The sequence below is a fragment of the Cherax quadricarinatus genome, chromosome 78 (assembly GCF_038502225.1).
Source record: "Cherax quadricarinatus isolate ZL_2023a chromosome 78, ASM3850222v1, whole genome shotgun sequence".
Taxonomy (NCBI): Eukaryota; Metazoa; Arthropoda; class Malacostraca; order Decapoda; family Parastacidae; genus Cherax; species Cherax quadricarinatus.
Genome location: NC_091369.1, coordinates 8,313,269 through 8,339,238, shown reverse-complemented (window position 1 = coordinate 8,339,238; position 25,970 = coordinate 8,313,269). Strand labels below are relative to the sequence as shown.

General features: G+C 42.9%; 1 protein-coding gene across 5 annotated transcripts in view; it reads left to right on the top strand.

Annotated features, from left to right (window-relative positions):
• The window catches only part of LOC128701599 (probable metabolite transport protein CsbC), a 45,708-nt gene extending 19,738 nt beyond the window's left edge, over positions 1–25,970 (top strand). Inside the window, exons 1-7 of one of the 5 annotated variants that reach the window (XM_070101668.1) lie at positions 2,328–2,453; positions 3,035–3,144; positions 13,595–13,934; positions 15,981–16,356; positions 16,671–16,833; positions 17,402–18,226; positions 25,533–25,970. In XM_070101668.1, coding sequence (XP_069957769.1) covers positions 3,104–3,144; positions 13,595–13,934; positions 15,981–16,356; positions 16,671–16,833; positions 17,402–18,226; positions 25,533–25,755 — 1,968 coding nt within the window. In that variant the 5' untranslated portion in view covers positions 2,328–2,453; positions 3,035–3,103 and the 3' untranslated portion in view covers positions 25,756–25,970. Of the gene's footprint in view, positions 1–2,327; positions 3,145–13,594; positions 13,935–15,980; positions 16,357–16,670; positions 16,834–17,401; positions 18,227–25,532 lie in introns of those variants that run through there. The other 4 variants (XM_053795378.2, XM_053795379.2, XM_070101669.1 and 1 more) reach the window with 4 other exon arrangements.

Below are 25,970 nucleotides of genomic sequence, written 5' to 3'. Positions count from 1 at the left end.
GTGGTCGGGTCAGTGAGATCAGTGTATGAGCTGAACTGTAAGATGGTGGCATTGCAGGAGGCCAACTCAACCTTCCAGTGAGTTGTTTATGCAAGATAAGTTGAGCTACTGGTTCAGCTAAACTGAAAGCTCCTTGATTCTGTTGGATTGTATTTTGTATTTAGATTAGCGCAGCTTCTAGGCATCTACGTCGTGTTTTGTCTGTTTCTTTTATGACCAGCTGGGCGTCCTTGCAAGACAGTGTATAGTCTGCTCTCTGTGGATCACAGTTTAATGCCTTTATTATGCAACTCATACCCATCCTGTGGGCGGTAGTCAAAGGATTACAGAGGTACATAATGGGTCCAGGGACTGGACTGCGAAGTTTTGATAGCTGAACTAGGCACAATGGTAATGACCTCCAGGTAGATCTTGTCACAATCATGTGGATCACACAAGCGTTATTCATTAACTTTCCTCTCTATCTTTTTTCTCCACTTGTTGGCTTTGCGCCATTCGTCTCCAGACAGATCCACGGAAAAGGGCGTTAGTTTCAATTCCCTGGATCAAGAACCCTTCACTGGCATCACGGATCCTTCCTTGAAGGGTCCCTAAATAGACTTCAGGATGTTTATCTACAGCTCCTGTACATTCTCTTTATTTAATGCTTGTTTAGCTAATTCATCAATTTTGTCTTCTTACACAAGCATGCTACATTCAGGTCTCAGGCTATTTACAGCAAGTAATGAGGCAGGAGAGTCAGTTATAATTACACAGTGTACGGTTCTTCAAACAGAAGTTTACGAAACATTGTTATAAAGGAACTATCAAACGAGCTTGAATAAAGTACAACAGTACTGATAGAAACTAGCAGATCCATTATCCATCATAATGAAATGTGTCAGGTTAGACATATCTATGGAGAAAGTAACAAGGTCAGGAGATTGGAAGATATTACTGTTAGACTAAGGTTAGGCTGTAAGTATCTCTGGCAGTACGAGTTAGGTTAGGTTAGGGAAGGTTTGTCAGGAAACAGGACAAGTGTTTCCTGACGCGGGTCTTAGTTATATGATGACCCGCAGCTGGAGCTTCTGGTCATCTGACCGAGGCCTTCCGCTGGATTACCCCTCAACTCCTTTAAAAATTAGACTTACAAACAGTACGGGTTGTATGAAAATGTCAGTGTCATAAAATGCAACGTATATGGACATAGACATGGCCATATATATTAGTCCAGACATCCACCCTTTCAGAGACAAACTTTACACGATATGACAGAATATCTCGTTGTTAATGAAGCTATCTCAAACCTGGAGATTGTGTCCACATATTGCATCGACTGGATGAACAATCTTTATAGAGGTTGTAACCTAGTTATTATGGTTGTAACCTAGTTATTATGGTCGTAACCTAGTTATTATGGTTGTAACCTAGTTATTATGGTCGTAACCTAGTTATTATGGTTGTAACCTAGTTATTATGGTTGTAACCTAGTTATTATGGTTGTAACCTAGTTATTATGGTTGTAACCTAGTTATTATGGTTGTAACCTAGTTATTATGGTTGTAACCTAGTTATTATGGTTGTAACCTAGTTATTATGGTTGTAACCTAGTTATTATGGTTGTAACCTAGTTATTAATGTTGTAACCTAGTTATTATGGTTGTAACCTAGTTATTATGGTTGTAACCTAGTTATTATGGTTGTAACCTAGTTATGATCATTATTTTTTATTTTTTTGTAGTGATAATAAGCTCAATTATTTGAGACTGCATTCCTTGCTGTTTTGTGTACAATAATTATACGAAGAAATTGTAAAAAAAATTAATGGTTCATAGATATAATTTTTTATAAGACTGTATCCCTTACTGTATTGTGTACAACAACTGTATGAAGTAACTGTAAGATGCGAAATGACTAATATTCCTTTCTAGTAATGTAACAATGATTAGTGACGTCTGACAGACCTGTTGTGTGTCTGTTATCCTGTTTTCTGTGTTACCGCTCACAGGATGAGCTGCGGGTGCACAGTTAACTAGCCACTCAGGTGACCTGGAGGGTGTTCTGGGGGTCAACGCTTCCGCGGCCCTGTCCGTGACCAGGCCTCTTGGTGGATCAGGGCCTGATCAACCAGGGTGTTACTGCTGGCCGCACGGAACCACAGCCCGGCTGGTCAGTTACTGACTTTAGGTGCCTGTCCAGCGCCTTCTTGAAGGCGGCTAGAGATTTATTGGTAATCCCACTTATGTGTGCTGGGAGGCAGATGAACAATCCTGGACTCCTGACATTTATTGTGTTGTCTCGGCGTACTCGTGAGACAACACAACAAGTGTCAAGGGTCCAAGACTGTTCAACAGCGTCCCATCATACATAAATGGGATTACCAATAGACCCCTGGCTGTCTTCAAGAGAGAGGTGGACAAGCACGTCAAATCAGTACCTGACCAAACAACTAACTCCTGCTCATCTTTAAGGTAAGATTTCGTTCGGATTTTTAACCCCGGAGGGTTAGCCACCTAGAAAGTCAGTGCGTCATCGAGGACTAACTTATATCCATTGGGGGTCCTCAATCTTGTCCCCCAGGATGCGACCCACACTAGTCGACTAACACCCAGGTACCTATTTGCTGCTAGGTGAACAGGGCAATAGGTGTAAGGAAGCGTGTCGAAATGTTCCCACCCGCCGGGAATCGAACCCGGGCCCTCCGTGTGTGAAGCGGGAGCTTTAGCCACCAGGCCACCGGGCCTGTGTTACTATCGAGTTCTAGACTTCTGGAAAGTATTCATCTAAAACTTCTGGGCTTCTTGAAATTGTTGATCTCCAGCTCGTGTATCTTTTGACAAGGTTTGGTTATCGTTCCCAAGTCTGTCGAGAAAGTTGAACTACAGCTCCTCTGACTGCTGAGGGTTTTGAGGCAGCTGCTCTGCCTCAGGCGTACGTTGAATTACTGGAGTCTGGGGTGATGTTAAGGGATGAGATGAATGACACTTCTCTCGGATTCCGCAGCGACTGAAATAAGCCTAGTTAGTATTATTATTTATTATTTTAATTACAGCCAGCAAGTGGGAAGAGTGTTGGGTGAGGAGGGTGACCTGAGAGGGTACGTTTGGTTGTGCTACCCGCCATGACGGATCCCACAATACCAGCAAACGACGCCTCGCCCAGGTAAATTCCTGTCCAGGTGATATTAAATGCTTCATTTCTTTATTCTAATTACAAATAGCAGTTAAATCGTTGACTATGTATGCTACTATAAGTATTTAGGTGTGTATGTAGAAAGCAAAAAGAGTTATGAAAAGATAAATGATAGTACAAAATTTTAGTAAGACAGCTTAGTGTCATGTGTGTGTGTGTGTGTGTGTACTCACCTATTTGTACTCACCTATTTGTGGTTGCAGGGGTTGAGTCACAGCTCCTGGCCCCGCCTCTTCACTGATTGCTACTAGGTCCTCTCTCTCCCTGCTCCATGAGCAGGGAGAGCTCTATCATACCTCGCCTTAAAACTATGTATGGTTCCTGCCTCCACTACATCCTTTCTAGGCTATTCCATGGCCTGACTACTCTATGACTGAAGAAATACTTCCTAATATCCCTTTGATTCATCTGAATCTTCAACTTCCAATTGTGACCTCTTGTGTCTATGTCCCATCTCTGGAACATCCCGTCTTTGTCCACCTTGTCTATTCCGCGCAGTATTTTATATGTCGTTATCATGTCTCCCCTGACCCTCCTGTCCTCCAGTGTCGTCAGGCCGATTTCCCTCAACCTTTCTTCGTAGGACAATCCCCGTAGCTCTGGGACTAGTCTTGTTGCAAACCTTTGCACTTTCTCTAATTTCTTGACGTGCTTGACTAGGTGTGGATTCCAAACTGGTGCTGCATACTCCAGTATGGGCCTGACGTAGATGGTATACAGAGTCTTAAACGAATCCTTACTGAGGTATCGGAACGCTATCCGTAGGTTTGCCAGGCGCCCGTATGCTGCAGCAGTTACCTGATTGATGTGTGCCTCAGGAGATATGCTCGGTGTTATACTCACCCCCAGATCTTTTTCCTTGAGTGAGGATTGCAGTCTTTGGCCATCTAAACTATATTGTGTCTGCGGTCTTCTTTGCCCTTCCCCAATCTTCATGACTTTGCATTTGGCAGGGTTAAATTCAAGGAGCCAGTTGCTGGACCAGGCTTGTAGCCTGTCCAGGTCTCTTTGTAGTCCTGCCTGATCCTCGTCCGATTTGATTCTTCTCATTAACTTCGCATCATCTGCAAACAAGGACACTTCTGAGTCTATCCCTTCCGTTATGTCGTTCACATATACCAAGAACAGAACAGGTCCTAGGACTGACCCCTGTGGAACCCCGCTTGTCACAGGCGCCCACTCTGACACCTCGTCGCGTACCATGACTCGTTGTTGCCTCCCTGTCAGGTATTCTCTGATCCATTGCAGTGCCTTTCCTGTTATGTGTGCCTGATCCTCTAGCTTTTGCAGTAACCTCTTGTGAGGAACTGTGTCGAAGGCCTTCTTGCAGTCCAAAAATATGCAGTCGATCCACCCCTCTCTCTCTTGTCTTACTTCTGTCACCTTGTCATAAAACTCTAGTAGGTTTGTGACACAGGATTTTCCTTCCCTGAAACCGTGCTGGTTGTCAATTATACACTTGTTTCTTTCCAGGTACCCCACCACTCTCCTCCTGATGATCTTCTCCATGACCTTGCATACTATACACGTTAGTGATACAGGTCTGTAGTTTAGTGCCTCATGTCTGTCTCCCTTTTTAAAAATTGGGACTACATTTGCCATTTTCCATACCTCAGGAAGTTGCCCAGTTTCAAATGATGTGTTGAAGATCTTTGTTAATGGCTCACACAATATCTCTGCTCCCTCTTTAAGGACCCATGGAGAGATGTTGTCTGGTCCCACCGCCTTTGAGGTGTCAAGTTCGCATAGCAGCTTCTTCACCTCCTCCTTGGTTATATGTACCTCATCCAGCACTTGCTGGTGTGCCCCCCAGTTCTGATTTCTTGGAGTCCTACTGGTTTCCACTGTAAATACCTCTTTAAATCTTGTGTTGAGCTCCTGACAAACCTCTCGGTCGTTTCTTGTGAATTCCCCATCACCCTTCCTCAGTCTGATTACCTGGTCCTTGACTGTTGTTTTCCTCCTGATGTGGCTGTACAACAGCTTCGGGTCAGTCTTTACTTTTGATGCTATGTCATTTTCGTATTGTCTCTGAGCCTCCCTTCTTATCTGTGCATATTCGTTTCTGGCTCTTCGGCTGATTTCTTTATTTTCCTGAGTTCTCTGTCTTCTGTACCTTTTCCATTCTCTAGCACACCTAGTTTTTGCCTCCCTACACCTTTGGGTGAACCAAGGACTCGTTCTGTTCTTCCCATTATTTCTGTTTCCCTTGGGAACAAACCTCTCCTCTGCCTCCTTGCATTTTGTTGCTACATAGTCCATCATTTCTTGTACTGGTTTTCCTGTCAGTTCCCTCTCCCACTGAATGTCTTGAAGGAAGTTCCTCATGCCTGGGTAGTTCCCCCTTTTGTAGTTTGGTTTTTCCCAGCCTATTCCTGCTACTCTCTCCACTTGGAGCTCAACTATGTAGTCGAAGCACAGAACCACATGATCACTAGCTCCCAGGGGCCTTTCATACATGATACCCTCGATGTCCGAACTACTTATGGTGAATACCAGGTCCAGCCTTGCTGGTTCATCCTCTCCTCTCTCTCTGGTAGTGTCTCTAACATGTTGATGCATGAGGTTTTCCAGTACCACATCCATCATCTTGGCTCTCCATGTTTCGGGACCCCCATGGGGCTCCAGGTTTTCCCAGTCAATCTCCTTGTGATTGAAATCACCCATAACTAGTAACTTTGCTCCCCCCATGTGTACTCTCCTGGCCACCTCGGCTAGTGTGTCGATCATTGCTCTGTTGCTCTCATCGTATTCTTCTCTTGGCCTCCTGCAGTTCTGTGGTGGGTTGTACATTACTGCAATTATCACCTTATGTCCCTCAGACTGGATTGTTCCTACTAAGTAGTCCCTTTCGCCCGTGCCATCCATTCCTTCCATTTTCTCAAAACCCCACTGGTTTTTAATGAGCAGTGCAACTCCTCCTCCCCCTCTCCTCCCTCTGTCTCTCCTGAGGATTTGATATCTGGATGGAAAGATTGAATCTGTTATTATTCTGGTGAGTTTTGTTTCTGTGAGTGCTATTATGTCTGGGGATGTCTCTTTGATTCTTTCGTGCCACTCCTCATACTTGTTTGTTATTCCATCTGCATTTGTATACCACACCTACAGCTTCTTTTCTAAGACTGTGGTCTGGGAGGTATATTGGGGTTGGGGAAGTGGGAGACCTGGTAAGGAACTATGGGTTGTTGCTGTGGGGGTGGAGTTTGTAATGTAGTGGGTGGGGGCATTGGATGTGGCATGGGTGTTTTGATTTAGAGTGTTTGGTTGCACTGGGGTTGACCTGGTTAGGAGGCTTCTATAGGAAGTTGTGAGGGAGGCTGTATCTGATCTTCTTCCTGGGTCTGGGATTTCCTGTCTGTCTTCTCCATCCCCTCTCTTTCCTCCTTTCGCCTTTGTACCATCTCTCTCAGTTTCTGCCTTTCTTCTTGCGTTCTGTCGCGAAGCCTGAGTAGATCTATAACCCACTATGATAACATGAACGTAGATAAGTATGTTTATGGAGCAACTTGCACTGTGAACAGACTGACTGATGTTGTAGTGGCCAGGCTTAGGCTTGGTTACAAGTACTTCTGGCAGTTTGGGAGACACACATATGATGATCAAACTAAATGTAAATTATGTGATCAGGCATATGGTCACTCTCTTGAACACTATGTGCTTAATTGTCCACTTATTGAGGAATACAGAGACAGACAGTATAATAACCTATGTGACATGTCAAGATATCTTATTAATGAAAATAAGATACCAGATATACTAAGCAAATTTCCTAAATTTGCTTGTAACAGATAAGTGAACTATAGATATGTAGATATAAATCCATATGTATTCCTGTTAACCCTTTGGGGCCTAGTTCCTAGGCCTTTTGTGTATCCACATGCTCTCGCGCTACCGTCCACAGGATGGATATGGGGTGCACAATAAACTAGCCACTTCGGTGGCAAAATCTAAAAAAAAAAAATCTCTGTCGCGGTCGAGATACACCTTCCTGTATGCCGGCATGTCCCTTAATCGTGCTTTCTCCTGCAGGATCCTGGTCCGAGTCGTTTCTGCCTTGAAGGTCACTCTCACTGGCCGGGTTCTTTTTTTTTACAAACCCCCCTATTCTCCGAAAATTTTCCAGCTGGGTCATGTCGTCTTCTCCTATTGCTTTCATGATGCTTTCAATTGTTTTTTTTTTCCCCTTGTTTTCTTGCTTCATATGTTTCCCCTTCAACTTCCTGGAGCCCATACACAAAGACTGACCTCACCCTTTCATTCTCCCACTGCATATCCCTGTGTATCCCCTCATTTAATTTGGTTTCCTCCACTGCAGCTTTTCTTTCATCAGTGGCCTCTTCACTGACCGCTACTAGGTCCTCTCCCTCTCTGCTTCCTGAGCTTTGTCATACCTCTTCTTAAAACTATGTATGGTTCCTGCCTCCACTACTTCACTTGCTAGGCTATTCCACTTCCTTACGACTCTATGACTGAAGAAATACTTCCTAACGTCCCTGTGACTCGTCTGAGTCTTCAGCTTCCAGTTGTGACCCCTTGTTCCTGTGTCCCCTCTCTGGAACATCCTATCTCTGTCCACCTTATCTATGTGTGTGTGTGTGTGTGTGTGTGTGTGTGTGTGTGTGTGTGTGTGTGTGTGTGTGTGTGTGTGTGTGTGTGTGTGTGTGTGTGTGTGTCTCAACAATCAATATTTGCACCAATAACTCATTACAGTTGTGACCGGGTGTGGAAGTGTGAATTGCTCATTACTCTATAATTTGTTCATGATTGTAGCCATGTATAAACGTAAGTAACCATTCTTACAGGATTCATTACCTTTGTAACTTGTAAGTAAGTAAGTAAGTAAGTTTATTCAGGTATACACAAATACAGTTACAAAGAATTATCATACATAGCAGCATATGTGTAGAGAACCTGGGATAACCCAAAAAAGTCAGAGTGACTTATTTCCATTGGGGTCCTTTTACCTTATTATTATAATATAAAGGTTACAATATTTTCTTATTATTCTACAATGAAGATAACATCTTATTATCATACTAAAAAGACTATCTTCTACACGAGGGTCATTAAGACTACAATACGAGGGTCATTACTAGGAATAAGGTAAAATTTACACGTATGTTAGCTAAAAAATAGAAAATCATTCCCCTCCCTTTCTGTAGCTACATTCATCAGACTCCTTTTGGCACTCTTCTTGAACTGGTTCCTGGTGCAGTAAATGATGAAATGATCACTAAGACCTGTGGTAATGACGCCTGACTGACTAATGTTCTCAGAGCGGTTACAAAGTATGTGGTCAATTATAGTGGCTGAGAACTGTGTGATCCGGGTTGGTGTATTAATTAGTTGAGTGTAACTATTTAAACCTAGAATTTGCTTATACCTTTTGCGTATCCCGTTATTTTGCTGCTGAAAACAGATATTGAAGTCGCCCAGTATTATTGTCTCGCAATTGTTTTCAAGTCCGGACAAGACTCTGGAAAAGTCTTCTAAGAACTGGTCCTGGGTAGGAGGGCGGTAACTAGTTCCTACTAAGATGGGTTTGGTCTTGGGAAGCAGCACTTCAAACCATAGAATCTCCAGTTTATTGTTATTTAAATCAGGTCTTGGGTTGTAAGCTAAGTCATTTCTAATGTAGGCACATACTCCACCACCCTTTCTGTTCCTATCTAAGCGTTTTATATTGTAACCATCTATTTTGACCTCGTCGTCAGTCACCGTATCATCCAACCAAGATTCAGAGATGGTTATAACTGCCGCCCTAATTTTGTTAGCTAGAATCCTAATCTCTGCCAATTTAGGAAGTGATCTTGCGTTGACATTAATAAAGTGAAGGCCTGTTTTCATAAAACAATTATAATCATCTATATATGGCAATGGGTCATTTGTATTAAAATTAGGTAAATCAATGTCATCACTGCTAAAGGGTAACTGTGCCAAAGTGCATTTGTTACACACAAAATGAATTCTGGCACCGTTGCTATAATTGTACATACATCCATCATGCACCCACCCCTTACACATTTTACATAAGGTGCCTTTTCTGTTTTTCCTGCATACTTTAGTACAGTGTATGCACCTGTTTGGTAGTGTTTGAGATAATAATGGCTGTATTGTCTCACATTGACCTATGTATGTATTACATATGGAGTTAAGGTTATCATTCCTAGCTACTAGACCGTCATTATCACCGTCATTTATCTGTCTGTTTTGCCTCTGCACAATAGTTTGAGGTCCTGGATTAATTTGGATATCACCACTTAAGAGCGCTACAATAAGAGCTGTGTGCCACTGTTTTTGTTTGGGTATGTGGTGTTGCCATACCTTGCAGCGATAGTGTTTAGTTAGTTTAATATGTTTATTATGCACCCCATACCCATCCTGTGGGCCGTAGTCAAAAGATTACAGAGGTACATAATGGGTCCAGGGACTGGGCCTCAAAGTTTTGATAACTGAGCAAGTTACAGAGGTAATGAATTCACAATTTACAAAGGTAATGAACTCACAATTTACAAAGGTAATGAACTCCAGGTAGGTCTAGTCACAATCATGACAAGTTACAAAGGTAATGAATACTGTAAGAATGGTTACTTACGTTTATACATGGCTACAATCATGAACAAATTTTAGAGTAATGAGCAATTCACACTTCCACACCCGGTCAGCGATAGTGACATTTACTTTTCTGGTAGGATGGCAACTGTTGGGCTTTTACTGTCCAGGGCGCTGTTACTCCATTCACCTTTTCCAGCCCCCATGACTGATTTCTTTCTTCATGGAACTGAAGAAGAAAGATCAATATAATTATGGCAGCCTGTACCCCCCTAATGCCTGCCATTTTCACTCTTCGCTCTTTTACTCATATACAATAATATTTATTTCTCTTTTCCAGTCCCTAGTACACTTAGTATCTGCTTTAGCAATCACCACTGAATTACTAGTAAATTTTCTTCTTCAGAACACTCTTCACTGCTCACTTTTCCCTTAACTTCACAAACCCCTTTCAGTCAACCCCTTATTACACACTCTCCTTCCCACCTCACTTCACAGTCTGGCTTCACCTATTAACTTCTAACTCCTTTCCATTCTGGTAGATCAGAAAGGTTTAATCAATGGTTTTATCCTTCCAAATCCCCCTCAATTCCATTTATCGGGGTTGTGTCGCGTTGTTGACTCCTGACCTGGTCTGCTGACTCAGCCATTTTTAAAACACTGAGGGAAGTAAAACGCCACCTACAACGACTTTCCTTGAGTCTATAGATATATTTGGCGTTTTCTGCTATAATTCTCTCACTGTACACTGGTCAGCTGAATATAGGTCAGCTACTAAAACATTAACCTTGACTGTTTAACTATTCACTTCTTTCCAACGACTGGCACTGAGGGATAACTGTCCTATAACCTTGGAGTTTTGTACTGTTGATTTGACGATGTCTCCTGTGTTTGTGAGTTCATTACCTTTGTACCTAGTTCAGCTATCAAAACTTTGGGGGCCCAGTCCCTGGACCCATTACGTATCTCTGTAATCTGTAAATACCTTTGTAACTTGTCATGATTGTGACCAGACCTACCTGGAGTTCATTACCTTTGTAAATTGTGAGTTCATTACCTCTGTAACTTGCTCAGCTATCAAAAATTTGGAGTCCAGTCCCTGGATCAATTATGTACCTCTGTAATCTTTTGACTACCGCCCACAGGATGGGTATATGGGGTGCATAATAAACACATTAAACCTAAGAAAACTAAGAAAAGCTTTTGACACAGTAGACCACGGCATCCTACTCCACAAACTTGACCATTATGGTATAAGAGGCCATGCGCTTGCATATTTCAAATCTTACCTTACTAATAGGTATCAGTATGTCACCATTAAAGACACAGCATCAACAACACAGCCACTTGATACTGGAGTTCCGCAGGGAAGTGTCCTTGGTCCCCTGCTCTTCCTCATATACATCAATGATCTTCCAAACGTATCTCAACACCTGAACCCCATTCTCTTTGCTGACGACACGACTTATGTCATCTCTCACCCTAATCTTGCCACCCTCAACACCATTGTTAATGAGGAGCTGATCAAAATATCGACTTGGATGACAGCCAATAAACTTACGCTTAACGCTGACAAAACCTACTACATTATGTTTGGTAGCAGAGCAGGAGATGCGCAAATTAACATTAAGATCGACAACACTCTAATTACCAGGCATAATGAGGGCAAATTCCTAGGCCTATACCTCGACAACAACCTGAACTTCAGCACCCATATCCAACACATAACCAAAAAAGTATCCAAAACGGTTGGGATCCTCTCCAAGATACGATACTACGTGCCGCAAACTGCCCTTCTCACACTATATCATTCACTTATATATCCATACCTCACCTATGCTATCTGTGCTTGGGGTTCAACTGCAGCAACACACCTAAAGCCAATAATAACCCAACAAAAAGCTGCAGTAAGAATAATCACTAAATCCCATCCCTGGCAACACCCCCCCCCCCCACTCTTCATAGATCTAAACTTACTCCCTGTTCAGTACATCCACACTTACTACTGTGCAATCTACATCTACAGGACCTTAAATTCCAATATTAACCTTGACCTAAAACGCTTTCTTGATAGTTGTGACAGAACCCACAGGCACAACACCAGACACAAACATCTCTACGACATTCCCCGTGTCCGACTAAACCTTTACAAAAATTCAATGTATGTCAAAGGCCCTAAAATCTGGAACACCCTACCTGAGAACTCTAGAACTGCAGACACATTCATCACCTTCAAAACTACCATTAGAAAACATCTTATCTCCCTGATACACCCTGTCAACTAATAATACGAATACCACCTGGTGGTTCACACTTACACTCACTCACCCATTTGACCATAAACAGAAATATCAATCTCAATCTCAAAATAATGAATCTTAACTAGTCATAAGTTGGCCTGTGATACTCCAATACTGAAACTATGTATAGTGCCAAAACAAAAGAATTCACATTGCTAAACTCACAAACTAGTATTTAGTCACTTAGCCGTAATACCAACTTACCTCATAATTTTGTAATATTTTAAACTTAAGATTTAATCTAAGTCTGCCCGAAATGCCTAGCCATGCTAGGTGTTCTAGTGGTACACTCTGTAATTATTATTTTACTACATGTAAACCACACAATAACCAAATTCTGTAAACTCAGCATTGTAATCCTTATAGAGAATAAACTTTGAATTGAATTGAATTGAACTAATTGTCATGGTACTGAAGCCGAGCATCACTATGGTTCGATACGGCGTAGGTTGTCAGTGTCCCTATAATCACTGAGAAGCAAGAGAATGGAACATCAATATCAGTACAACGTATGATGTACATTGTATACAACAGGAATGTTATAGACTGTGCTGATTATCTACTCTTGATTCTAGGTAAAACTACAATAAAACAGGTACTATATCAAGCTATAAGAATAATTCAAAGCTGCCTTCGAACTGCTCCCTACCTGGAGTTTACCTGGAGAGAGTTCCGGGGGTCAACGCCCCCGCGGCCCGGTCTGTGACCAGGCCTCCTGGTGGATCAGAGCCTGATCAACCAGGCTGTTACTGCTGGCTGCACGCAAACCAACGTACGAGCCACAGCCCGGCTGGTCAGGAACCGACTTTAGGTGCTTGTCCAGTGCCAGCTTGAAGACTGCCAGGGGTCTGTTGGTAATCCCCTATGTATGCTGGGAGGCAGTTGAACAGTCTCGGGCCCCTGACACTTATTGTATGGTCTCTTAACGTGCTAGTGACACCCCTGCTTTTCATTGGGGGGATGTTTCATCGTCTGCCAAGTCTTTTGCTTTCGTAGTGAGTGATTTTCGTGTGCAAGTTCGGTACTAGTCCCTCTAGGATTTTCCAGGTGTATATAATCATGTATCTCTCCCGCCTGCGTTCCAGGGAATACAGGTTTAGGAACCTCAAGCGCTCCCAGTAATTGAGATGTTTTATCTCCGTTATGCGCGCCGTGAAGGTTCTCTGTACATTTTCTAGGTCAGCAATTTCACCTGCCTTGAAAGGTGCTGTTAGTGTGCAGCAATATTCCAGCCTAGATAGAACAAGTGACCTGAAGAGTGTCATCATGGGCTTGGCATTCCTAGTTTTGAAGGTTCTCATTATCCATCCTGTCATTTTTCTAGCAGATGCGATTGATACAATGTTATGGTCCTTGAAGGTGAGATCCTCCGACATGATCACTCCCAGGTCTTTGACGTTGGCGTTTCGCTCTATTTTGTGGCCAGAATTTGTTTTGTATATACCTAGAGGCAATCTTATTCTTAATCCATACACTTATCTTTTTCTCGTAATATCAACATTTAATACTAGGCTTTCGATTAATATTTAAGTATCTTGCAAACCTATTTTAACAAATACTCATCCTAGGCTTCACTCCCCACGTCCCCCGTCCGTCAGGACCATCTGTGTGGAGAGTGCCCAGTGTGATGGCCACTTCCCGGAGCAACGTCGTTCGCTCTCCCTCCTCTCAGCTTCCGATCTCGCTAAAATCCACCATAAAGATATTGGGAACTGTGGTGGGATGTGCCAGAGTTATGAGGCAACAGGAGAGGTTGTAAAAGACTTGAGTGGACGAGTGATTGAGGTTGCAAATGTCTCAACTTCCGACCACCAAGCTGCTTCTACCATGGGTTCACCCTCACCACAATCCTCAACTACAGATTTAGATATAACAAGTGACCGAGGAACCATGAAGGTCTGGCCACAGGTGAGTCTCAAAGTGTAAACCTTAAGTGATGAATATTAATTGCTTACTAAAGCGATAAGTAGATAAATATAACACATATACAACACTTCAGTATCTATTATGTCCATTATTATTATTATTATTATTATTATTATTATTATTATTATTATTATTATTATTATTATTATTGAACTGACAAAGCCACTGTTCGACAAAATATTTCTACATTAAAAATACCCAGGTGTTCCACACGTATTTTATTCATGTGTAGTAAAGTTTTTTTTTTTTTTTGTTTAAGGAAATTTGCTTTCATTCTTACAATAGGCTTTAGGGCCACGTAAGTGCCCCTGTCTTCTAAAAATATGCTCATTTTCCCACTGTAATCTACCATGTCCATAATTACTATCACATTTCTTTCTCTGTTTCGTAAAGTGAAGTCCAGGATCTTTCCTAATGGTATAACTTAACAAATCTTTGATGACAATTGTGTTGTAGATGTGGAAAATACTGTATATATTTTCCGGAAATACGGTAATTTATAGGTAAATAGATGGCCTATACTGTATTTAATAATATTTGTCATAGAAAACGGAAAGCCTGCGTCTGGGCAGGAGACTCGCCATCTTGGTTTTGAATTGAACAGAACGTTAGAGTGAATGGGAAGAATTTTTCGTGCTCTAGAGGTTAAAATTGGGCTGACACCTCTCAAATAGGAGGCGAAATTGTTGGATGTGCATTCCTGCATAATTTGAGTATCAGGCGACTGGACAACACAGCTCCAGGAACCTCAGATAAGTCTGTTTATGTTTAATTCTGGCCAGTAATTTCATAAATTTAGACAGTGAGGTTTTCTGGGTATAATACACATTAATCTCCAGTCAAATTAGTGAGTGATATTAAGATATATTTTCCTTCTGTTATGTAATTGTGTATATATATATAACCATTTATTATTTTTAATGTACAGTCCACAAATTTATATATTTACCAGTATTCCTGGTGTATGTATATTTCATTTAATTAATAGGTCCAGAGCAACTTGTGGATATGACAGTGGTAGGTATCGAAGGGGGACATTTTTTGCGACCTAGGTGTCCCAAATTCCTACTTGTCTATTAACATTGATAAATAATAATTATCTTTGTTATTTACTGTTATGTACATAATGAGTTACATACAGATAAATGCAATTTTCCACAGTAGATGTCAGTGAAGCTCTGACATCTACAACACAATTGTCATCAAAGATTTGTTAATTTATACCATGAATTAAAGATCCTGGACTTTACTTTACGAAACAAAGAAATGTGATAATAATTATGGACAAGGTAGATTATAGTGGAAAAATTAACATGTTATTACAAGATGGAGGAACTTAAGTGGCTCTTAGGGTACACAAGTGTTATAGACACCTATATAGTACATTATGCAAATATAACCTAGGAGAATCCAGGGAAATTAAACCATCGGTATCTTTTTTTTTTAATTGTAAAATGTCATATAAAATTGATCAGAGAGATAGCAAATGTTATGCATGTGTCCCAATTATATATAAAAATATATTTCCATTTCCGTAGCAACAAAGTCAGTCATTGCATTAGAAATATAAGTGTAAATAAAAGAAATTTTAATTGCATAGCGCTGTATGACCCTTATGGGTTTAGCGTTTAGTTTTGATTGTAATAATAATTGTTTATTACATAAAAGAGCCAACATGGAGGCAGCAAAACAGAAAATATAGAGGATTCTGTATATTTTGGCGTCATACTGTGAAAGAAGCCGCTCAGTGCAAGTGCCGAATATACAGTATCCATTTTATTTTATTGTTACTCTGTGGGTTCGTCTCTGTTAGTTGGCTGCCATCAATTAGAAGTAGCGATTTTTTATGCATTTTTGTTATACTGTTACACACTCTAACCTTATATTTTTTTTTCACTTTGTTGTGCCGTCGATGCTCACCCTGTGAGCGCCAGTCCTACTGTAGGTCATATCTTAGGCAAAAAAAAAAAAAATTGTGTGGATACAAGCACGCACATCTTGCTAGAATACTTCTATACGTTGCCTCAGGTGCTGGTGTGCTTGGTGGCCTCTCTGGGACATCTCATCTTAGGCACTGTCCTTGCCTACCCTGCCATCGCCCTACCGCCCCTCACCACTTATCGAAATTGCACCCCCTTTGTCACCCAAGACGAAGTAAATGTAACATCACCTTCCTGGATAACCAGTGAACTGACTCCAGATATGTTCATTACGGAAATAAGTTGGGCAGCAACTGGAACTGAGTCGTCAGCGAACTTCGCAGACAGATTCAGAGAGCTGCCGTCAACAGAAGAGGATACGACAACACCAGACTATGAAGATCTGTGTCCTTCCACAGCCATACCTACTTTATACACCCCCTTCCCTTCCATATACCTGCAGCCGAAATATGCTGTATGGTTCGGTTAGTGCATTATTTGTCTTCTACAGCCTCTAATGATCTTGTAGTGAAAAATATGCCTGTGTGATTTGATTTAAAACTATATTACCAATTCTGAGTGATATTATTATAAAGCATATTTTATTAGTGTAAGTGGGATAATAAGTCACAATATTGTGACTGGAACTGTTCACGGATGATCCACAAACTGGAAATGAAAATGAGCAATGTTTCAGTTCTTCCTGATAATGGTCCAAAACTGAAAGAAACGTCCTCTAGTTTTCATTTCTAGTCTATGAATTATATCTGTCTTTAACCTGATTTTTATGGGCGTACAGCATCTCTACACGCATTGGGGGCATTGCTGGGGTCGCTGGTGTGTGGCTCACTCATGGCTAGTGTGGGACAGCGTCGAGCTGTATTAATTACTACCCCTGTCGTCTTAGTCACCTGGCTCGCTACCTGGGCAGCTTTTTCAGTCTACCTCCTGCTGGTCACCAGGTAATTACACAAAAGAGCACAATTACAGGTATGTAAGGATGAGGTAGGGGCACCCTATTAAAGAAAAAATATTGGGTAAATGACACTTAATTGCAGTGGATATCTGTATTAACGACAGCGTTTCGCCCATACATTGGATTATAAAGCCAGTAGAGAATAATAATAATATCTTTATTTACTACAAGTACATGTTATACAGTCCTAGTTGACAACAATGACATACTACTACATAGAAAGCCCCTTGTTATGCTCCGCATGTCGGGCAAATTAGGTCAGTGTCCCAGGATGCGACCCACACCAGTCGACTAACACCCAGGCACCCATTTTACTGATGGGGAACATAGACAACAGGTGGAAAGAAACACGCCCAATGTTTCTACTCTGGCTGGGAATCGAACCCAGGCCCTCGCCGTGTGAAGCGAGAGCGTTAACCACCAGACCATGTATGTATATGTAAATACCTGGCACCTGTATAATCATATGACGATTCACTTTTGGTAATGGGACTGATGACTTCAGTTGCCTTTTATTGTGAATACGATAATAATACTGTTATCTTCGTCCACAGGATAGTGTTAGGTGTATGTATCGGAATCTTGGGGACGAGCGTACAGGTATACATAGTAGAGACGTCCCACAAGAGTGTGCGAGGTTCCCTCACCTGTGTAACCGATATCTACGTGAGTCTGGGCATTCTCCTCGCCTACGCCTTGGGCGCCTTGGATGTTGGGTGGCGCTGGTCAGCTTTCATCTTAGGTGTGATCACCACAGTACCACTCGTCGTAGGAATGGCCCTCTTCCCGGATTCTCCTCGTTACCTAGCCTTAAGGGGACGCAAAGAGGACGCTCACAGAGCTCTCCAGTTCTTCCGAGGCCCCAACTGCAACGTTACTCAGGAACTCGAGATGATTATGCAAGTGTGCAGCGACGTCAAAGAGTTGAGTATTTGGGAGCAATTCTCAACGCTGAAATGCTCGGCAACACGCACTCCTTTCCTAACCACCTGTGGCGTGTACATTTTAGGACAGATGGCTGGGCCGTTCGTTGTTTATAGTTACGCTGTGACTATCTTCCAAGAGGCTAATACAGGACTCAGCCCTTACATCTCTGCAGTGATGATAGGCATAGCGCGTTTGCTTGGGACATGTGTGAGCCCTGTGGTAGTGGAGCGAGCAGGTCGCCGCCCCTCTCTCATAGTGGGTGCCGTGGGCGTGACTCTATCTCTCCTGGTCCTGGGTTCCTACTTCCAGGTGAAGGTCACCGACCCCATCAGCGCCTTATCCATCAACTGGATGCCTGTGATATGTCTCGTCATCTACACTGTCATCGTGGGTGCTACCGTTAGCCCTATACCCTTCCTCCTCTCCAGCGAGCTCCTACCTATTACCTTCAGGTGGGCCATACTAGAGTCTAGATCTGAGAAAGACACGTATTCGAGTATTGAGGTATTTGTTGAGGAAACGTTTCGCCCAACAGTGGCTTCTTCAGTCAGGTACAGAGAATAAGAGTCAGTGAAAAATGAGACTTTTGCATCGAGTCAGTGAGTTTATATAGTAGCGGAGGTAGTGACGTATGACCAGATATGTCTACCCCATATATTCTGCCGCTTACCACACCTAACCCTCAGCACTATATAAACCCGGTGCTAATCACTCTTAACATAGAATCTAAATCAGTGCTTTTAGTATGTTATTTACTGAAGGTATCCTTACTTCATTATTATATATATTCACAGCACCCCTATTATTATCTTGTCTTGAATTTTCCACAGATATAGCTGCTAATGTCGCTATTTAATTACAAATTTATTAAAATGGAGGGGAGGGGGCAATAAGGGCGCTTACCGTGAAGCCACCAATACAGTCAATCAGATTTTGTATCGTTTTACTGGGATATACACTTGAGAAGTGATCCACAGATATCTGTGACCACGCAATAAAAAAAAGGTGTCACCAATATAAAAGGGGCCATCAACACAAAAGGGGCCATCAACACAAAAGGGGCCATCAACACAAAAGGGGCCATCAACACAAAGGAGCCATCAACACAAAGGGATCACCAACACAAAGGGGCCACCAACACAAAGGGGCCACCAACACAAAGGGGCCATCAACACAAAGGGGCCACCAACAAAGAGTTCTGGACAACGGGTCTAGTAAATTACATTCAGTTTTGTGAAGGAACGTTTTGTTCTGATTCTCAAATAATTTCATATCAAAGTTATATAGTAACACCAGTATGTGATTCGTCCATAAAGTTTTAGTGGCAGGAGCCCCCCACGGGTTGTTTACCCTGGGGCCCCACAAGTTGTTTACCCTGGGGCCCCACAAGTTGTTTACCCTGGGGCTCCACAAGTTGTTTACCCTAGGGGCCCCACGGGTTGTTTACCCTGGGGCCCCACGGGTTGTTTACCCTGGGACCCCGCAAGTTGTTTACCTTGAGGCCCCACAAGTTGTTTACTCTGGTGCCCCACAAGTTGTTTACCCTGGGGCCCCCACGGGTTGTTTACCCTGGGGGCCCCACAAGTTTACCCTGGGGGCCCACAAGTTGTTTACCCTGGGGCCCCACAAGTTGTTTACCCTGGTGCCCCACAAGTTGTTTACCCTGGGGCCCCCACGGGTTGTTTACCCTGGGGGCCCCACAAGTTGTTTACCCTGGGGCCCCACAAGTTGTTTACCCTGGGGCTCCACGGGTTGTTTACCCTGGGGCCCCACAAGTTGTTTACCCTGGGGCCCCCACGGGTTTACCCTGGGGGCCCCACGGGTTGTTTACCCTGGGGCCCCACGGGTTGTTTACCCTGGGGCCCCCACGGGTTTACCCTGGGGCCCCACAAGTTGTTTACCCTGGGGCCCCCACGGGTTGTTTACCCTGGGGCCCCCACGGGTTGTTTACCCTGGGGCCCCACAAGTTGTTTACCCTGGGGCTCAAGTTGTTTACCCTGGGGGCCCCACGCGTTGTTTACCCTGGGGTCCCACAAGTTGTAATAAAGTTGGTAGAATTACCGACAATATGTAAAGTAAAAGGACACAAGTGCAACTAACGTGACATTTATTGTGGCAACGTTTCGCTCTCCAGGAGCTTTATCAAGCCATTACAAACAATACATGGACACAGAGGGTATATAAAGGCTCAGAGTGAGGTGCAATACTAGTGAGGTACCATTTCGATGTTCACTAGTGGTAGTAGTAGTAGTAGTGGTAGTGACAAAAGTAATACAATATGATAGAGCATTTAATTCGTACATGAGTAAAAGGATATAAAAGCTATTACTTGGGTAACATAAAAATAGGTTGGACAAATAGAGATTGGAAAGAGGCAGCTTGTTTTAGTGTTCACTCTCTGTAATGTGCTTTGTGTAGTATAACAGGAGAGACTATGTAATGGCAGGGTTTACTGTTTTCAGGAGGATTCTTGCTAAGACTTCGGAGATGGTGAAGCTGCCGTTGTTTTGTTTAATTGTATTCGAAACAGCGATCAGTGCTGATTCGAGGCACTTGCGTCTGCGGAAATTAGTTTCTTTGATCACTAATTGGGCGTCTCTGAATTTCATGAGATGATTGGTGGAATTTCGGTGTTGTACACAGGCGTTGTTCAAGTTATCGCTCCTACATGCGTAAATGTGTTCATTGAGGCGGGTGTCGAGGTTTCTTGCTGTTTCACCTACGTAAATCTTGTCACAGCCTCCACAGGGTATAGTGTAAACTCCTGCATTGACTGGTTCGTGGTGCTTGGATTTTGTCCTGGTTAGATCCTTTATTGAAGTGCTAGAAGCGATGGCGACTCTGGTGTTAGCTTGTGAAAGTACTTTTGAGACGTTCAGTGCAACCTGGCTGTTGGGAAGAATTATAACTTTGTTGGGAGTGGTGTTGATGCGTGGAGAATTAATGATCTGAAGAGCTCTTTTCTTGCAGTCTTTGATGAAAAAAGAAGGAAAATGTAACTCAGTGAATGTTTTGTGAATGTATGTACATTCCTCGTCAAGAAACTCAGGACTACAAATTCGGTATGCTCTTAGGAAAAACCCGATGATGATGCCTCTTTTGGTCTTGGTATCTTGACTGGAATAGAAGTGTGTGAGATCATTTTTATTGGTGGGTTTCCGATAAACTTGAAATCTTAGGTTGTTGTCTACTTTGTGAATGAGGACGTCGAGGAAAGGTAGCTTGTCATTGGACTCTTCTTCTAATGTAAACTGGATCACCGGTTCAACTGCGTTGAGCCTTGCCTGAAGATCTCGTACATCAAAACGTTTTGGAGTTATTACGAGGACATCGTCCACGTAACGTAACCAAGTGACGCTTGAAGGGATGATGTTGGCGAAGTGTTCGGACTCTAGGTGTTCCATGTATAAGTTGGCTAGGACGGCACTTATGGGGGACCCCATTCCCATGCCGTAGGTTTGTTTGTAGAGCTTGTTATTGAAAGAAAAACAGTTGAAATTAACACAGAGTTCAATCAAGTCAACAAAATCTCCGGGAGGTAGAGGAAGATTAAGGTCCTGATTGACTTTACGTCGTAGAACCTCGATGGCTTTTTTGGTAGGTACTTTTGTGAAGAGGGAAGTCACATCCAAACTGCTTAGTTTCTTGTTACGGATGGAGAGGTTACGGATGCGGTTGAGAAGGTCGCCTGAGTGTTTAAGATGAGCGGGGCTGATGGTCCCCAGAAGGCAGGAAAGATGTTTGGCAAGAACTCCGGCTAGTTTGTGTGGAGCACTGCCTATTCCTGACGTGATTGGTCTGAGAGGAATATTGTGTTTATGGGTCTTGGGTAAACCATACATGTGTGCTGGTTTAGGGTTGCTTGGTAACAAGTACAGAAGTTTCTTCCCTTCTCTAGTGCGTTTGAGTATTTGTCTAGTTTTGTATAGAAAATCTTTGGTGAGCGTCTCCCACTGTTGAGTGCTGATGGGTTCGTATGTAGATTGATCATTCAAAAGGTCCATCATTTTAGTGTTGTAGTCACTGGTGTTGAGTATGACGACTCCACCTCCTTTGTCGGCGGTGGTGACGATAATGTTGGGGTCGTTGGCGAGGTTCTTAAGGGCAGTGATGTATCGTCTAGGAAGATTAGAAGAAGAAGGTTCACATAAAGCTGCAGTGAGAAGGCCCTGTATATAACCCTTCTGGAAGTTGCTGTCACTGTGTCTATGGTTCCTGGTAATTTCAACTGTTTTTCTTTCAATAACAAGCTCTACAAACAAACCTACGGCATGGGAATGGGGTCCCCCATAAGTGCCGTCCTAGCCAACTTATACATGGAACACCTAGAGTCCGAACACTTCGCCAACATCATTCCTTCAAGCGTCACTTGGTTACGTTACGTGGACGATGTCCTCGTAATAACTCCAAAACGTTTTGATGTACGAGATCTTCAGGCAAGGCTCAACGCAGTTGAACCGGCGATCCAGTTTACACTAGAAGAAGAGTCCAATGACAAGCTACCTTTCCTCGACGTCCTCATTCACAAAGTAGACAACAACCTAAGATTTCAAGTTTATCGGAAACCCACCAATAAAAATGATCTCACACACTTCTATTCCAGTCAAGATACCAAGACCAAAAGAGGCATCATCATCGGGTTTTTCCTAAGAGCATACCGAATTTGTAGTTCTGAGTTTCTTGACGAGGAATGTACATACATTCACAAAACATTCACTGAGTTACATTTTCCTTCTTTTTTCATCAAAGACTGCAAGAAAAGAGCTCTTCAGATCATTAATTCTCCACGCATCAACACCACTCCCAACAAAGTTATAATTCTTCCCAACAGCCAGGTTGCACTGAACGTCTCAAAAGTACTTTCACAAGCTAACACCAGAGTCGCCATCGCTTCTAGCACTTCAATAAAGGATCTAACCAGGACAAAATCCAAGCACCACGAACCAGTCAATGCAGGAGTTTACACTATACCCTGTGGAGGCTGTGACAAGATTTACGTAGGTGAAACAGCAAGAAACCTCGACACCCGCCTCAATGAACACATTTACGCATGTAGGAACGATGACTTGAACAACGCCTGTGTACAACACCGAAAGTCCACCAATCATCTCATGAAATTCAGAGACGCCCAATTAGTGATCAAAGAAACTAATTTCCGCAGACGCAAGTGCCTCGAATCAGCACTGATCGCTGTTTCGAATACAATTAAACAAAACAACGGCAGCTTCACCATCTCCGAAGTCTTAGCAAGAATCCTCCTGAAAACAGTAAACCCTGCCATTACATAGTCTCTCCTGTTATACTACACAAAGCACATTACAGAGAGTGAACACTAAAACAAGCTGCCTCTTTCCAATCTCTATTTGTCCAACCTATTTTTATGTTACCCAAGTAATAGCTTTTATATCCTTTTACTCATGTACGAATTAATTGCTCTACCATATTGTATTACTTTTGTCACTACCACTACTACTACTACTACTACTACCACTAGTGAACATCGAAATGGTAACTCACTAGTATTGCACCTCACTCTGAGCCTTTATATACCCTCTGTGTCCATGTATTGTTTGTAATGGCTTGATAAAGCTCCTGGAGAGCGAAACGTTGCCACAATAAATGTCACGTTAGTTCCACTTGTGTCCTTTTACGTCCCACAAGTTGTTTACCCTGGGGCCCCCCACGGGTTTGCCTTGGAACCACACGAGTTATTTACCCTGGGGCCCCACGGGTTGTTTACCCTGGGGCCCCACACGTTGTTTACCCTGGGGCCCCACAAGTTGTTTACCCTGGGGTCCCCACGGTTTGTTTACCCTGGGGCCCCCACGGGTTGTTTACCCTGGGACCTCACAAGTTGTTTACCCTGGGACCCCCACGGATTGTTTACCCTGGTACCCCACAAGTTGTTTATCCTGGGACCTCACAAGTTGTTTACCCTGGGACCTCACAAGTTGTTTACCCTGGGATCCCCACAGATTGTTTACCCTGGGACCCCACAAGTTGTTTACCCTGGGACCTCACAAGTTGTTTACCCTGGGACCCCACAAGTTGTTTACCCTGGGGCTCCCCACGGGTTGTTTACCCTGGGACCCCACAAGTTGTTTACCCTGGGACCCCACAAGTTGTTTACCCTTGTGACCCACAAGTTGTTTACCCTGGGACCCCACAAGTTGTTTACCCTGGGACCCACGGGTTCTTTACCCTGGGACCCCACGGGTTGTTTACCCTGGGACCCCACAAGTTGTTTACCCTGGGACCCCACAAGTTGTTTACCCTGGGGCCCACACGTTGTTTACCCTGGGGCCCCCACGGGTTGTTTACCCTGGGACCTCACAAGTTTACCCTGGGGCCCACAAGTTGTTTACCCTGGGGCCCCACAAGTTGTTTACCCTGGGGCCCCATAAGTTAGTTAATAATAATAATAGTAATAATAATAATCTATTTCTACAAGTACATGTACAAGGTATACAGATTATAGTTGACATCAATGACATACTACTATATAGAAAGCCACTTGTTATGCTGAGCATTTCGGGCAAATTAGGTCAGTTTTGTCCCAGGATGCAACTCATACCAGTCTACTAACACCCAGGTACCTATTTTACTGATAGGTAGTAACGGACAGTTGGTGTTTTAAGGAAATACGTCGTAATCATCCACCCGTACCGGGGATTGAACCACGAACCTCAGTGTGCGAGCTGAGTGCGCTAGCATGATTCTCATTCCAACCGGACTTTCAATACATTTTGTCTGAGCACTTTTCCTGATCCACTATAAATACTTTGACTGCCATCCTTATTAATCCATCAAGCATGACTCTTCTTTAGGCTTTGTAATTAAGTGCTCGTTTAGCTCACCAAAATGATTCATTGTTCATTGTCATCTGCAAGGAAGGTTGTCATGCAGTCTGCATTAAGTTTTCCTTCCATGAATCAATTTGAAGGATTGAAATTATCTGTTATCCAATACAAAAAGAATCTATTCAGCATTCTTTTCCTTCTAAAAACTATATAACGTGAGATAGGTATTAGAATCATGAGCAAAACACTAAAATGTACATATAAATGGCTGATGGACAGGCGGTTATAAACGAAATACAGAGTGAATTATTAACTTATTTTCCGGCATATAAGGCGCACCATTTTTCTCACAAAAAGTCTTGGAAAATTCAGCCTGCGCCTTGTATGGTCAAGGTCAAGGGTAGGCTTTGGGCTACGCTTGACCATAAAGTATCAGGGTCATTAGCCACTAAATATGATTACTAATTTAACGTTATGATACCTCTCGTGCGCCTTATATGCCGGAAAATACATTATATTCGTGAGAAAGCTCTCAGTTCGTAAACGAATAAATTTTATTTTTATTAAGTAGGGTACAGTATATTATATAATTAGGGTAATTGACATGTATGAACTATAGAGTCCCCTTATTATGCAAGGCATTTCGGGTCAATCAGTGACTGGGTAATGGGTGGGGGTGGAAGGTAATTAGTACTGATCTAATGAAAGGTTGGCATCTGTAATTACTCAAGAATCCTCTACCAGCATCAAGGCAAACCATGATCATCACATCCAGGATGTCTTTAATTTTTAGAGGGGAGGGGGAGGGGGGCGAGCTGGTAAGACAACGAAAGGCCTCGGTCAGATGACCAGAAGCTCTAGTGGCGGCTGATCATATGACTAGCACCTGCGTCAGGAGGCATTTCTGATCTTTCCTGACCAGTCTAACTTTACCTAATAACATCTCATGACCCGGCAGGTCGGTGGGGTCAGCCACATCAAAGGTCGTATTCTTCACGGCTGGATTAGTGGTCATGTACTCCTTCTTAGGCCTACAGGCTGTCCTGGGCTTGGCTGTCCTCTTCTGGAGCTACGCTGTCTCCTCCTTCCTGTTGATGCTGCTGGTCGCCTGGGTCGTGCCGGAGACCAAAGGAAAGACCCTGGAGGAGATCGAAGAGTATTATAATCTTAAGTCAATGTAGATGTGTTGGGATAACATATTATAATTATTGAGCAGCAGCAGCAGCAGCAATAATAGCAATAATAATAATCATATTTGATACAAGTACAGCGAGAGTAGCTCCTGTTCCTTGGATCAAGAGCTGTTCACCAGCATGACATCTCATCCTGTCTTCTTGAAGGGTCAGGTTGTCTTGTGGTGAGAGCCAAGGTACATTATGCAAATATATATGTAAAT